The sequence below is a fragment of the Falco naumanni genome, chromosome 15 (assembly GCF_017639655.2).
Source record: "Falco naumanni isolate bFalNau1 chromosome 15, bFalNau1.pat, whole genome shotgun sequence".
Classification (NCBI taxonomy): Eukaryota; Metazoa; Chordata; class Aves; order Falconiformes; family Falconidae; genus Falco; species Falco naumanni.
In genome coordinates, this window is record NC_054068.1 from 3,773,841 (window position 1) to 3,786,380 (window position 12,540).

General features: G+C 45.7%; 1 protein-coding gene across 1 annotated transcript; it reads right to left on the bottom strand.

Annotated features, from left to right (window-relative positions):
• Window positions 1–536: 536 nt before the first annotated feature.
• LOC121097985 lies at window positions 537–11,206 on the bottom strand. The gene is made up of 11 exons (XM_040615477.1): window positions 10,979–11,206; window positions 8,700–8,834; window positions 7,321–7,445; window positions 6,960–7,028; window positions 6,391–6,504; window positions 5,477–5,592; window positions 5,134–5,189; window positions 3,607–3,659; window positions 2,836–2,963; window positions 2,151–2,307; window positions 537–1,046 (listed from the first exon to the last, which is right to left on the bottom strand). Exons 1-11 carry the CDS (start codon window positions 11,189–11,191, stop codon window positions 944–946), a joined length of 1,269 nt encoding a protein of 422 aa, XP_040471411.1. The 5' UTR covers window positions 11,192–11,206; the 3' UTR covers window positions 537–943.
• Window positions 11,207–12,540: the final 1,334 nt, after the last annotated feature.

Genomic DNA, 12,540 nt, shown 5'->3' on the forward strand with positions numbered 1-12,540 from the left:
TTCCTTACAGAGTGGAGGTACTATTACAGCCTGTCTTTACGACGCTCCCAGCAGTTGCATGGCGTTGCTGCCTGGTATAGAGAATGAGGCATCTTTCTTTTAATTCCTGCTGTCCAGATCTTCCATGTAACTATTTTTTGACATATCACATGCCTGTTTAATCTTCAGTACTTTACGGCAAGGTGCATCTAGGTAGAGAATACACTTTAGATTAACTTGGGCCAGCAGCTATCAGTGACTAACATGGATGTTGTGATAAATATGGCATCTATGTTCAAGTGAACGGTAAGAAATTCAGAATGTCTTCTAAATCGAAGTACCAGACTTTGGCTTTCCTTCAAGGGAAAAATGTGTTTGTACCACTTATTTCATTGGCTATTAATGCTATTCCTAGAGGACAACTCTTTTAGATGTGCTTTCTCCTATTCTTCCAGTTCAGCTCTCACATAGTCAGAGACAAGACTATCAAATCAGTGTAGTTTCCTGTAATTGTAATAGATTTTCCCCATGTTTTAATGACTATAACAACCAGAGAGTTCAGAAAGTTAGAGCTTTTATTTCAAAAACAAATCTGAAAGAACAGAGGAACTGCTGAACCGGGTCGGAGATCCACGTAGCCCAGTGTCCTGGTCTTCACAGCGGGGAGCAGCTGGCAATTTAAGAAAAATACCAAAAGACAGAGCACAGAGCAATCCTTCCTAGCGCACTCTTCCTGCAATCAACTGTCAGAGGTCTCCTTTGCCTCCAGACCACCATGGTTAGCAACAACTAAGAGCTGCACAACTCAAAACACATCTCATTTCTCTCCATATCCTTTTATACCCTCGATCTCCACAGCATCCTGCGACAAAGAGTTCCACACTCAAAACTGCATTTTGCAGGGAATAATTTTTTTTTTGAAAGCTGATGCTTGCTAACATTGCTGGGATGAGCTTGCAAACTCTCATGGGGGAGAGCCATTGGCTGCAGGGCACCAGGAGGAAAGGTCGGGTCCTTCAGCTTTTGAACCAAGCTGCAAATTTGGAACCAGCTGGGCAGCTTTGTCCCTGTAAGAGAAGCAGTGATGCTGAGTTGGTGACCTGCAGCGAGGAAGAGCCAGACACCCACCCTTTAATTTCTAACATGATTTTGATTTGGAAGCAGATATAAGATGGGAGCCCACGGGAATTTTGTCATCATTGCCAAATTAAGATTTCCTGGGGCAGATCTAGAAACATCCAGGGATGTCCGGACTTGCAGAAGGTGCCTTGTTGGGGTTTTAGCTGAGACTTTCCATGCCGGGTCCTTTCCTCCACCATGCAGATTTTGACAGCCAATGAATGGGGGGACCAGGCACCCAGCGGCAGCTACAGCCCACACTTTTCAAGTTCAACCAACGGGCATTTGGCTGTTTAGTGGCTTATTTTATGTGCTTGAAATGCGTCTGGTTTTCAGAAGAAGCTGAGCTCTCAATCTCCTGAAAGTCATCTATGGCATTTCCTCTGACAGCCAAGAAGTAGTAGTGTTTATTTTAAAAAGCAAACTAAATGTAAGCAACCAAACTTGCCTTTTTTTCACGAGAGAAAAGACCCAACAGGGAAAAGACTCCAGTAAAAAACTGACAATTGCGGCAGGAGAAACAGCACTTCGCTGAGAAACACATCATTTGTCAATATAATGCTTTCCCCTAGAAGAGGCATTCCTGTACCGATTTTCTGAACATTTATCTTTTCTATGCTCTAGTCTGACAAATACTTGTGTGAGCAAATTTCACCCTGTAAATGGTTAGCCTGCTGTTTGGGGTAGAGGACTCATTATTTTTATAATGTGACAGATCGCCTAAATAAGACAGTCTCCAGAATGGACCATGCACCAGCTCATAAACCTATACGGAGACCTATATAAAATCTTACGTAAACCTATAACAAACAACTAAACAAGTGGCCATGGTTTGTCTGCATGTATGAGGTGCTTGCACAATATTCTTTTGCAAATTCTATATAGAGTGTTTGTCAATTTAATAAAAACATTAAGCACTAAATGAACAACATTTCTTTACATCAGACAAAAAGTCTGTGCATTTATGCTTCAAATATCTATGGAGCTGCAGCCACATAGGTAATATGGGAAGATGGGAATTCTTCACCTCTTCTTGCCTATCATTATTTTACCTGTAATAAAATTCAACCAAGCCCCAGCCTTGTGTTAACCCGTTCAGTTGGAAATCTGCAATGCACTCATGGAAAACGCCACTTCCAGTCAGGCCGTTATACACCACGGGGCAAGCCTGCTTATCCAGCGCTGCAGAAACGTCAAAGTACTTGCCACCTTTGATAAAAGTAAGAAGGGAAGAATGTCTCCAACCTTCAGCAGTATTTTATCTCAAAAAATCCCAAGAGCTATTATCTTTGCATATAGTTCCTTCTTGTGCTTTTCTAAAGAGCAACAGCTTTCCTATCTGCTTTCTAAATTAAGTAAAATCTTTGATTAAGCCATATTCCCAGAGCAGCCGAATCCACCTCGTAACACACATTTTGACACCCAAAAAAGTGAAAGCCACATCATTTATCTGGATTAGCATAAGCAACAACCACCACTAATAGAAACTGTAACTCTCCCTCCCATACAGCAGCCTGTGGCCCTGATCCTGCAGTGGACATGCCCCGTTTCGCTGATGACACACTGCACACATGGCTTAAGCACAGAAGTTAATTGCTCAGGGTGTAAGAAGATGCATTTAGCTTTCACATTTGCTTCAAGGATCACATGGAATTTCACTGAATAGTCTTTCCTCCACTAAATTACCTGCACGCCAAAAACCTGAAGGCAGATATAGCTGGGCTATGGTGAACTCACCAGCAGTAAAACTGACTCTATACTCATCCTTGATAACACCATCAGCAGCCATCTCGGCCAGCGAGGCATTGGACCACTCGATGCCAGCCTTCCTCCCATCGGGGAAAAAGACATAGCCTACAGTGAGGCTGGAAAGGAAAGAAAGGGGGCAGATTTAAAGTCCAACCAAAACTCAAACGGACCAGCGCATCAGCCTGCCAGAAGAGCTCAACACTGTGCACAGCTTTCATCCCTGGAAAGCAGCAGGAATAAATGGAAAAGGTTATATTGTGGGATGTTGCAAATGCTGGGCAGGGGAAGCCACACATGCAGGAAAGATGAGGCTTGCAGGATGGATTATGGTGGGCAGGTGGGACAGGCAGGTCCCTTGGGTCCCACTTGGTCACAGGGCCATGAACGCTGGTCTTTCAACTTCTGGATGCACGTACCAGTCAGCAAGGCAGGGTTCCCTGAGTAATGCCCCGCTACAGACGGACACACCTTCTGAAATAGCTGGAGGTGCTCAATTTGTACCCCTAAATCATCTAGTCAGTAGGGCAAGCAGCTGCATCAGCTGAACAGTAATTGAATGGAAAGGAAGTAATTGAAGGTAAAAGCTGCCCTTGTGACTAACTGCAAATGGGAAACTGGGTGGAGGGGGGAGGCAGCAAGAGGGTGTGGATGGAAATTGGCTTATACAGGTTCAAAGTAAGAATGTGCATATAGCTCCCGCACAGCGTGCCACCTTTAACACATATGTTTTTAGCAGCATAAAATTCCTTGGTTACTTACTTAGTTGTGGTAGCTGGCATATTAATAACTGTTAAATGTGCTGCAGTCCCATCCTGTAAGACAGCGATAAGGAAAGCGCAGTTTAATTTGTGCAGACTCATTTCTGTGGGTCACGGGATGACTTGACCAAGAAGACACTGCCTATAATGCAGGTTACGCAGTGTGCTATTGATTTATACCTTCAAATCTTCTCAATACATCTTCCATGAAAATCTGGCTGCAAGTGAGCATCCAAGGATATAAACCAAACAGATTAAGGCAAATTAAGGGCACTAAAGACAACAGAATGTCCACAGCAAGAGGACATAAGAGGAGGGAACAATACGTGCAGAGCTGTATTGCTAGCCATGTTCAAAACTGATGGGCAGCCTGTCAAAACGGGCCCTGCTTTGACCAGACACCTCTGCTAATCTATACTATTCTACGCCTCAGAGAAGCATAACGGGAGAATGTTAAATAAGAACAAACTGGAATCTCGTATCTTTGCATTTCTCTTCCATCAAGTCTGAACCCCTCCATGCTCCGCTTGCTCTGAGGCAAATATAAGCCCACGTTGTGACGTTATATAGGTACAGACACTCAGGGTATGAGGAATCCAAACTTCAATTGGCAACAAACTCTAATTCCTTCTTAATAAACAGTCAGATGGCTTTTAATTAGGAGAGGAAGAGCCACAGTTATTTTGAGTCCTGAACAACTATGAAGATCAGGGAGAGGTTACTACCTGACGATACACATCGCAGTGCAGAAGCACAGCCTTATTAAAAGGTACACAGGCACATGGTAGATCCCAGCAGCTCCCAAATCTGCACATATGTAGGATTTTCCAAGTTGCGCTTTGTGCTGGCCAGCGTACACCCAGGAAAAGAACTTTTATTCTGCATTCAGTCTTAACTCCTGTAACACTGCCTATAATAGAGAGTTTCGATTTCTTTACGCCTGTCTTGGCAAAGGAAATGCCTGCTCAGGAGCATCTGTTCGGGTTGCATGCCAGCTTGTAAGGCCAGCACTCAACGCTTCCCCAGGCTCCAGCAGCCACCGCGCTGACTCTCCTCCAGCACAGCCACAACAGCAAAGCAGAGAATTAGAGCTCAGCACAGGCAGAAGTATTTGCCCGCTGCTGTCATGATGGTTTAGGACGCCTTCAAACACCTCAGGCTCTCAATTAGTGTGAATCAGCACTGCATCAGCTCCACCGAGCACCAGGTATTTGCGGCAGCTGAGAATCTGTCCTGTAAAGCTGCCTATCTAAAGTTTCTTTAAAAAGCCAAAATAAGCAGTTTCAAGTTACCAAAACAACTTTTGGTTCAACCCGTGTAGCAAAACCTCAGTTTTTACACACATGGCTCTGCTTTTGAGAGCTGCTCCCAAGGCTTATAGGTGCTAATGATGGCACCAGTTAGCACCTCTGATTGCACGCCATGGATGTTCCCAATGCTTTATTTCTGGATACTTAAATACGACTGAGAAGTTCAGAAACACCTCTGATTTCATGGTGAAGTAGCACATTGCCATGTTAATACCTACTTCAAAGTGTGCCAAAATCATGACATAACGGTAAATCTCAGACCAGTTTCGGATACCTGCAAAAAAAGAACAAAATCAACCAACTTAAAGTTCGCCATTGCTGGAAAACATGAACTAATAGTATGTGGCTTGACGTTAACTTTGGTAAAGAAATACCCAGTAACTGACAACACGGTAGGCGTGCAAAATACAGAACAGTAACAGTATTTCCTCTGAAACGTCTTAACTTCATGCCCAGTCATGGAGTTGGTTATTTTTAAAGATAATCTGTAGTCCCACTGTCTTGCCAGTACCAGCTATAGTGAAAACGGACAAGTGAGCGAATTGCCTCTGGAGCCGTTACCGTAAGAGTGGCTCCGAACGCCTTTGAGGGAAAGTTCGATTTTCTCATGATTTTCTATTTCAATTCCTCCAACAGACTGGCCCCACTGCTCATGTCGGAAATGTTGTTCCCTCTGTCTGGAAGAAAGAAAAGAGTGAACTGACACAGGCAAAATCAACAAGTCTCCTATTCAAGCAGCCTCAATGTCAACCTGATGGACTTATATCCCAAAATGAAGGAGAGACTTCAGAGCACATGGATAATGGCTATGCCAGATTTTACACATTAGTAATCACTTTTACATTTCCCAGTTATTGCTACATAATGTCTATGAGACACCTGAGAATGAAACAACAGCAAATTCCCACCCTAACAGACTATAAAAATGCCGTACTACTGAAGAGTTGCTGCTCAGAAGTCAGCAGGTACCGCCAAAGACTGTTGGTACCCATATTTTCTGCTTGTATTTTGACAATGCACTATCAATACACATACTTTCTTCTCGTATTTTCAGCTCTCTGAAGCTTGTATAGTCATTAAAACACCCACTTTAGCTCTTCTTTCACACCATTACAGTCGATCCTTTGCTTAGACATACCTAGGCCATTGACTTTGGAAGCAGCCTAAATCAGGTTGATAGCAATGAAAAAAAGACAGAACAAGAAACATTCCTAATGCTCAAGGTTTTACAGACCAAAACCGTGGGCAGGTCCCTCCACCCACACATTAGGAAGACTTCCATCTGTGTGCAGGAACCTCCTTAGAGGTTGCCAGGTCATGAAACCAGGAGACACCTGACAGGAGCTATGTCCCTTATTAGCTCATTTCAAATTAAACACGCCTTCTAAAATCACCTACAACAACACAGGACAAGCCCTGAAGAGATCTCTAGAAAAATTGCCATTAACCCCAGAAAAATTAATCTCGCCTCTCACTTTTTGACCCTCTGGAAGAACTCAATGGTCCACGGTTCCTGGGCCAAAGCACGTGCCAATGTGCTGGGGTGACTGTCGACACTAAAGTTAAAGATATCTGTGAAGTTCTCCCAACTAGGAAAACAGGGGGAAAAAATAAAAGACATTATTAGTTTTCAGACCATACCAGGCCAAGCTGTGCACTTGCAGCTCAGACAGTGGCAATCTTTGTATTTTGCCATTATTGGAAAATTCCGATTTTTGTCATTTTAAATATGTTACTGCTCTTCAAGGAAGCAAACAAAAGGAAGCTGAGAAGAGCAACAACGGCCTGCAAGAGCCAACAGATTGCCTAGGAAGGGAAGCTGGCAGGGCAAAGCCGCAAGCGACAGCATGCTTTCTCTCACCCAGTCTGCTCAGAGGCACAAACGCAGCAATACTGCAGAAATGCTGTGCTGCTTTGACAGCAAATTATTTTTCAAGGGCTTCATGTGTTCCTTTGTGCACATGACCTTTTGAAAGCAGTAACGAAATCTCTAACCCTGAACTATACATCACTATACATCCCAAAGCAAGCGTGAAACACTTACTGGAAAGAGAATTTAACTGGTACAAGTTCACCTTCCTCTTCACTCCACTCCTGCCAGTACGGTCCTTTTCTGTAAAGAAAGCACTATAATTCTGTATCATTCCCAAACAAACAGCAAAATGTTTCTTGTATGTTTGGAAATGGATGCAATAGGAGACAGCGCAGAAGAATGACACTATTGTATGCTAAGGTAGAAGAGTAATGCTGTATATAACTAGCTGTATTTTCATTCCATAAAAATCAATGCATGCTATTGTTACCAAATTGCTTTTGGTTCAAGTTGGTTAAATATATTTCCAGACAGTGTTCAAAAAGCCTTGGTCTCAAGAGTAGATAAATGAAACTATGGAGTGTTGCAATACCTGAGTAATCCATTAAAGCTTATTTTCCAGCATGTTTGAGGCTCTAAGTATTCAATAGTGAGCCCTCCCCCACTCCAGATGTCTTCAGCTTCATCTCTCACCATCATGTTTGGATGTTGTGGGTGCTAAAAAGACATTTCAGGAAAACATTCAATTCAATTGTGAGGACGCAATGTGGGTGGATTCCTGCTCTCACGGCCCTCTGCAGGAGCAACATTTGGTTGAATTGGCTTTTCAGTTCTGCCTGCTTTCTGGTAATCAATTATTAGAGAGAGAAAATTGCATCTAAAATACCTGCGTTATAAGATAAAACATTATTGCTTCAGATAATACAAATTAATTACTTGTGCACAGGGATGTCACTGGAAGAGCTCAACTCCTGATGCTAGTGGCTGTCAAGCTCACAGCCAAGCTGATGCAGGGCTTTAGGGGTAAGTTTATTTTTAGACTGAGTTTAATGATGATGATGATGATGAAAATGTTCTAAATTTCTAGTGCATGCAAGCTCCCAAAACTCTTCAGCTGCTCTTTGGAAAATGTGTCTTGTTTCCTAAAGCTGCCACCTTTCTAAAAGCGAGCTTATACCTGCTGCTGTAGGGAAGGATCTAAGAAGGTCCTGAACTTGGCAGTTCCAAGTCACAAAGCCACAAAGTAGTATGATTACACTAAATATTACTAGAAAACAAAACAATGCACATCAATCTCTTCTTTTTTTTCTTTTCTTAATTTTCTGCAAATAGGACATCTCCTGCTTTTTCTGGTCATGGCTACTTCGTGAAACTAATTTTTGAATATAAAGATATTTGAGTGCAAAGGGATTTATGCCAGACCTTCCCTCCTTTACTATGTAGTCAGCTATTGACAAAAAGGGAATTTCACAGGGAAAATATATGTTTAATATTGTGGTTTTTTAGCAAGAATGAAGCCGACGTACACATAACTCCCTAAAAGCTTTTCTTTCTCTTTTAAAGAGGCAATTGCACAATGTTTTTTATAGCATTCACTCATTAAAAAAGGGGGGAAAATCAACCATAAGCATACAACATAACTTAGTAACCATGTGCTGCATGTTATCAGAAAGACTAAATGCTCAAACTCTTCCTGGGAGACTTAACAAGACATTTTTTAGAAAATATGCTATGTTTTGTGCACATTATGGGAAAAAGGAAGTGAATGTCAGAATCTCCTCAAAATGTTAGACATTACCAGCAATCTGGCCAATTTTGCTGCTGCCCTTAGACAAAGCACTGATGTCTTCCTGTTAGGAAGTTTTTGTAGAGAAGATGCAGAGAACATCAATTTTTGCTTGGGATCCTAACGTGTGTTCAAGACAGGAGTTAAGCACTGCTCTTGAATGCCACCTCACATCCACCACCTACTTCAAACTCTCCTATTCCATCCACTCTCAGGAAGAGCCACATCTCACAGATCCCGTCAGGACGTTTTGCAAGACGAGCAATCACAAAGGACTTGTTGGTCTCTGCAAAGCCGGTGAAGTAAACCGAATCAAGTGCCTAGGGAAAGGGAAATGGATTTCAGCCCCAGCTGGAGGCAGGAAAGGAGCGGGAGAAGGTGAGTAATTCTTTGTTTTCCATAGGTTGCTTCTCAGCCATCAAGTTTTACTTTCACTTTTTATATTTACTAGCAGTGACCAGCCAGAGTGTTTTGCTAGCAGCAGTGAAGCCTCATATGACTGAGATCCACAACATTTAGTCAAGCTGGTGTACAATAAGCACATCATGCATTGACACAAAAGCATTTTTCCTTTCCTGTTTGCCCATTTCCTCATCAGGGCAGACACAGAAAGCAGAGCAGGAGCAGATGAGAAGCAGTTTCAGCGAGGGAACATAATTATTGCATGGTAAGCCACGGACAAGGTGAAACAGTATCCTGAATTAAGATGATTATCTTGCAATGAGTTCCCTTGACCTTATGAAATGCATCCTCAAAACGTGTGTCTGTGAGGATGCAACTGAGCCACACACACATGCTGTTTCCCCATCTAACTCCAAATTGTAAGTAGGACAACTGACATGTAGGGGAAACAGCACTAAAAAGGAAAAAGGAAGAGAAAGAAGGTAACAGGAAACCCAGCACTTTGCCAACACGATCAGCAGCTGGGCTGCTGTAGGGCCAGTTACCATCTCAAATCTTAAAAACTATTAGGAACAGAAGGTGACAACTTCAAATCCAGACGTACATTTCCACACATTTGTGCAGAACTGACTCAAAGTGAGGTTTTAAATGCTGGAACGTGGAAATTAAGATTTATGTCTGTATTTTTGGGCATGGATGAAGTTCCATCTAAATTTATCCATCTAAAATTATCCACCAGAGAATGCTAATGAAAAAAATACTAAAATCAGATGATTATCCCCTTTATGCATATGGGTAAGAGGGGGGTTTGAGGGCACAGTCTGGAAATACACACAGAGCGAGCCCACTGGATGCCAATGCAAAAATTCAGAAACATAATTTTTTGAAAGATTTTCCAGATCCGTTTTTAGATTTCTCTTGTAAGTGTTGCTCCAGTGTCGCTGCCTGGAGGAGCAGAGAGGAAAGCACAGACCCCTTGGCTATATCCCAAACCACCCTGGATGTTCAGTTTGATTTGGAAGAAGGTGTCACTCCTGCCCTATCAAATCTGGCTGAGATTGGCAAAAAGCTTCCCCAAGCAGCACCTTAATTAGTAAAAAGGAAAAGCTAGAGAAAACAGCTTCTTTTTTTTTTTTTTTTTTTAAGGCTAAGCAGAGGCCGCAGTGCATTTATTAAATAATATATCTTAAAGGACTCCTAGAAGGCTCTGGGAAATGTTAATAAGAAGTCCATTTTTCACAGAAGTTACTTAGGATCCAACATCTCAGCTGGTGTCTGCAAGTCGAATCTTGATGAGGCAAGGAAAAGCAAGGGAAATCCTGCCACATCAGCCTTTATGCTTCCCCCTCGCACCAAGAAACACAGCAAAGCCCACCCACATCTCCCTGCTAGGCACAGTGAGCATTTCGGCAGGATGGTACCCAAACACCAGCAAGGTACAGGCTGGAGACAGAGGGTTCGTTATTTATTAAGCAGCCAAGTACAGATAGAAAATAAAATTCAATTCACTAAGTATTCTAAAATAAAAGGCTGCTGTGTCCTGTAGGGTATCTGCTTTCTCCTACCTACAGCTGGTCCGATTAGAGGTAACCCTCCTCCCCGCAAGGGACGGCCAAGGGGACATCCCCAACCTGCCCTCCCTGGGATGGGCTGAAGTGGGGGGAAAGGACGTGGGTCCCCAGGCTTCAGGGGTTGGGTGGTGGGGGCTGCCAGGCACCAGGATGCAGAGGACGGGGGTACCTGAGGGATGCAGGTCCCTGGGTGTGCAAGGTGCTGGGGATGCAGAGGGGAGCAGGTGCGTTCGCAGATGGAGGTGGTATGGGTCCAGGGGGTGTGGGTCCACGGGCAATGGGTGCTGGGGGGGGCACGTGGGTCCCAGGGAATGGAGGTTCCAGGCATCGGGGGTGGGGGTGCTGGGGATGGGGTGCCAAGGGAAGAGTGGGGTGGCAGGGGTGCAGAGAGATGGGGGTGCGAGGGAAGGATGTGTCACGGAAAGGGTTCCCGGGGCATGGGGGTCCCAGGGCTGGGGGTCCTAGGACCGGGGGTGCCGCGGGACACTCACGTGGGGGTCGGGGCGAAGCGGCCGTGGCCGCCGCGGCTCCGGGGCCCCCCCGCCGGCCGCCCGCTGCCTCCAGGCGCCGTGGAAGAGCAGGAGGGAGCCCAGGGCCCAGCGCTTCAGCGGGGCCCCGGCGCCGGGGACGGCCGCCCGCCGCGCCCCCAGCAGCGCCAGCAGCGCCGCCGCCAGCAGCGCCAGCAGCGCCAGCAGCCCCGGCATGGCGGGGCGCGGGGGGGCGGCGCGGAGCCCTGCGCGCTGGCGGAGCGCGGCTGGGCGGAACGAAGCGGAGCGGAGCGGGGGCGCGGTGCGGGGCGCGGTACGGGGCGGAGCGGTGCGCGGGGCGGAGCGGTGCGGTGCGGTGCGGTGCGGTGCGCGCTGGCGGAGCGGTGCGCGGAGCCCGGCGCTGGCTCCGGCCGCCAGCAGACCCCGCCTCAGGGCCGCTCACCGCCCCGTCCCGGGGCCGGTCACGGGCGTTTCCGCCAGGGGCTTGTCCCGGCTGCCGGCGCGCTGCGTCACGCTGGGAAGCAGCGTTTGCTCCTTCTATTTATTTTTTAATTAAAAAAAAAAAAAGCCAAACATTTTTTTCCCTCGAGAAACGTGATCTGAGTGCGCGTTTCGCCCAGCTGCATGGAAGGCCCCCAGGGAAGCGCAGGCAGTTCCCCTGGAGAGGCACAGCCAAGGTTCAGGAAAGCCTGTGGGTGAAGGTGCGGGAGAGGTGGGTTTGGGGTATCTCTGGGGGGTGAGGGCAGTATCAGCGGCTCTCCCCCCAGCTGGAAGGCTGTGGCTGTGCTCAGCTCATCAATTGGCATCACAGTTCCTGTTGTAGATTTCTGACCCTGTTTTACTGGGCTCACAGCATCCTTCGCTTGCTCCCGCTGCCAGCTCTGGGCGAGAGGCAGGGAGAAAGCTGGGCAGCCCCCGGCATCCAAGGCACACACACAAAAAACCAACCAAATGCAGCAGGCATCCCTTCAGCAGCTCTTGCGGGTCCCATTTCTAGAGGCTGTGTTTTTGAAGGCTTTTGGCTGCCTGCAGAACAGATCTTTTTATTCCTTTTGCAGTTAGCCAGCATGTAGTCTCATTTCCCTGTGCTGAAATAAACCCAGCCTCTCAGGAGCAGCTGAAGTGTAGCTGATGTGGCTTTGGAGGAAGATGGGGCTCTCAGAACCTGTGCTTTCTTTTGTCTTCTGGGTGTTGGGACTCCCTGTTAGCTCTACAGACTTCTCAGAGGACTTGCTGTTACCTGAAAAGCACTTCCTGTACATTTTTATGCCTTATCTCAACTGTCCCTCGATTGGGTTTCATAACCACCTCTGCTGTGGTTTGTGTTTAACAGTGCTTATGGTTCTTTTGATTTTGTTCTCTGAATGCAACTTGTTTTTAATAGCCTCCTTAGTTCTGTTCTTCTTTTTGCCCCGTATCTAGTCTTTTCTGATACTGATGTGCACTTACTCTGCCTCTATGATGATGTTTCTATCTATCCCTCAAAAGCTTTTAGTGTTCCTTCTACCTTCTTAAAAAGCTTCCTTATTTTTACACAGTTCCCCTTTTCTGAGATCAGGCAGAAC

Excerpts from the sequence above, each read along its gene's own strand:
- LOC121097985 (XM_040615477.1), bottom strand. The coding sequence starts at position 11,191 with ATGCCGGGGCTGCTGGCGCTGCTGGCGCTGCTGGCGGCGGCGCTGCTG. Across the intron at positions 8,835-10,978 it reads CGCTTCGCCCCGACCCCCAC|GCACTTGATTCGGTTTACTT; the intron begins GTGAGTGTCCCG and ends CCCTTTCCCTAG. Across the intron at positions 6,505-6,959 it reads CCAGTTAAATTCTCTTTCCA|TTGGGAGAACTTCACAGATA; the intron begins GTAAGTGTTTCA and ends CTGTTTTCCTAG.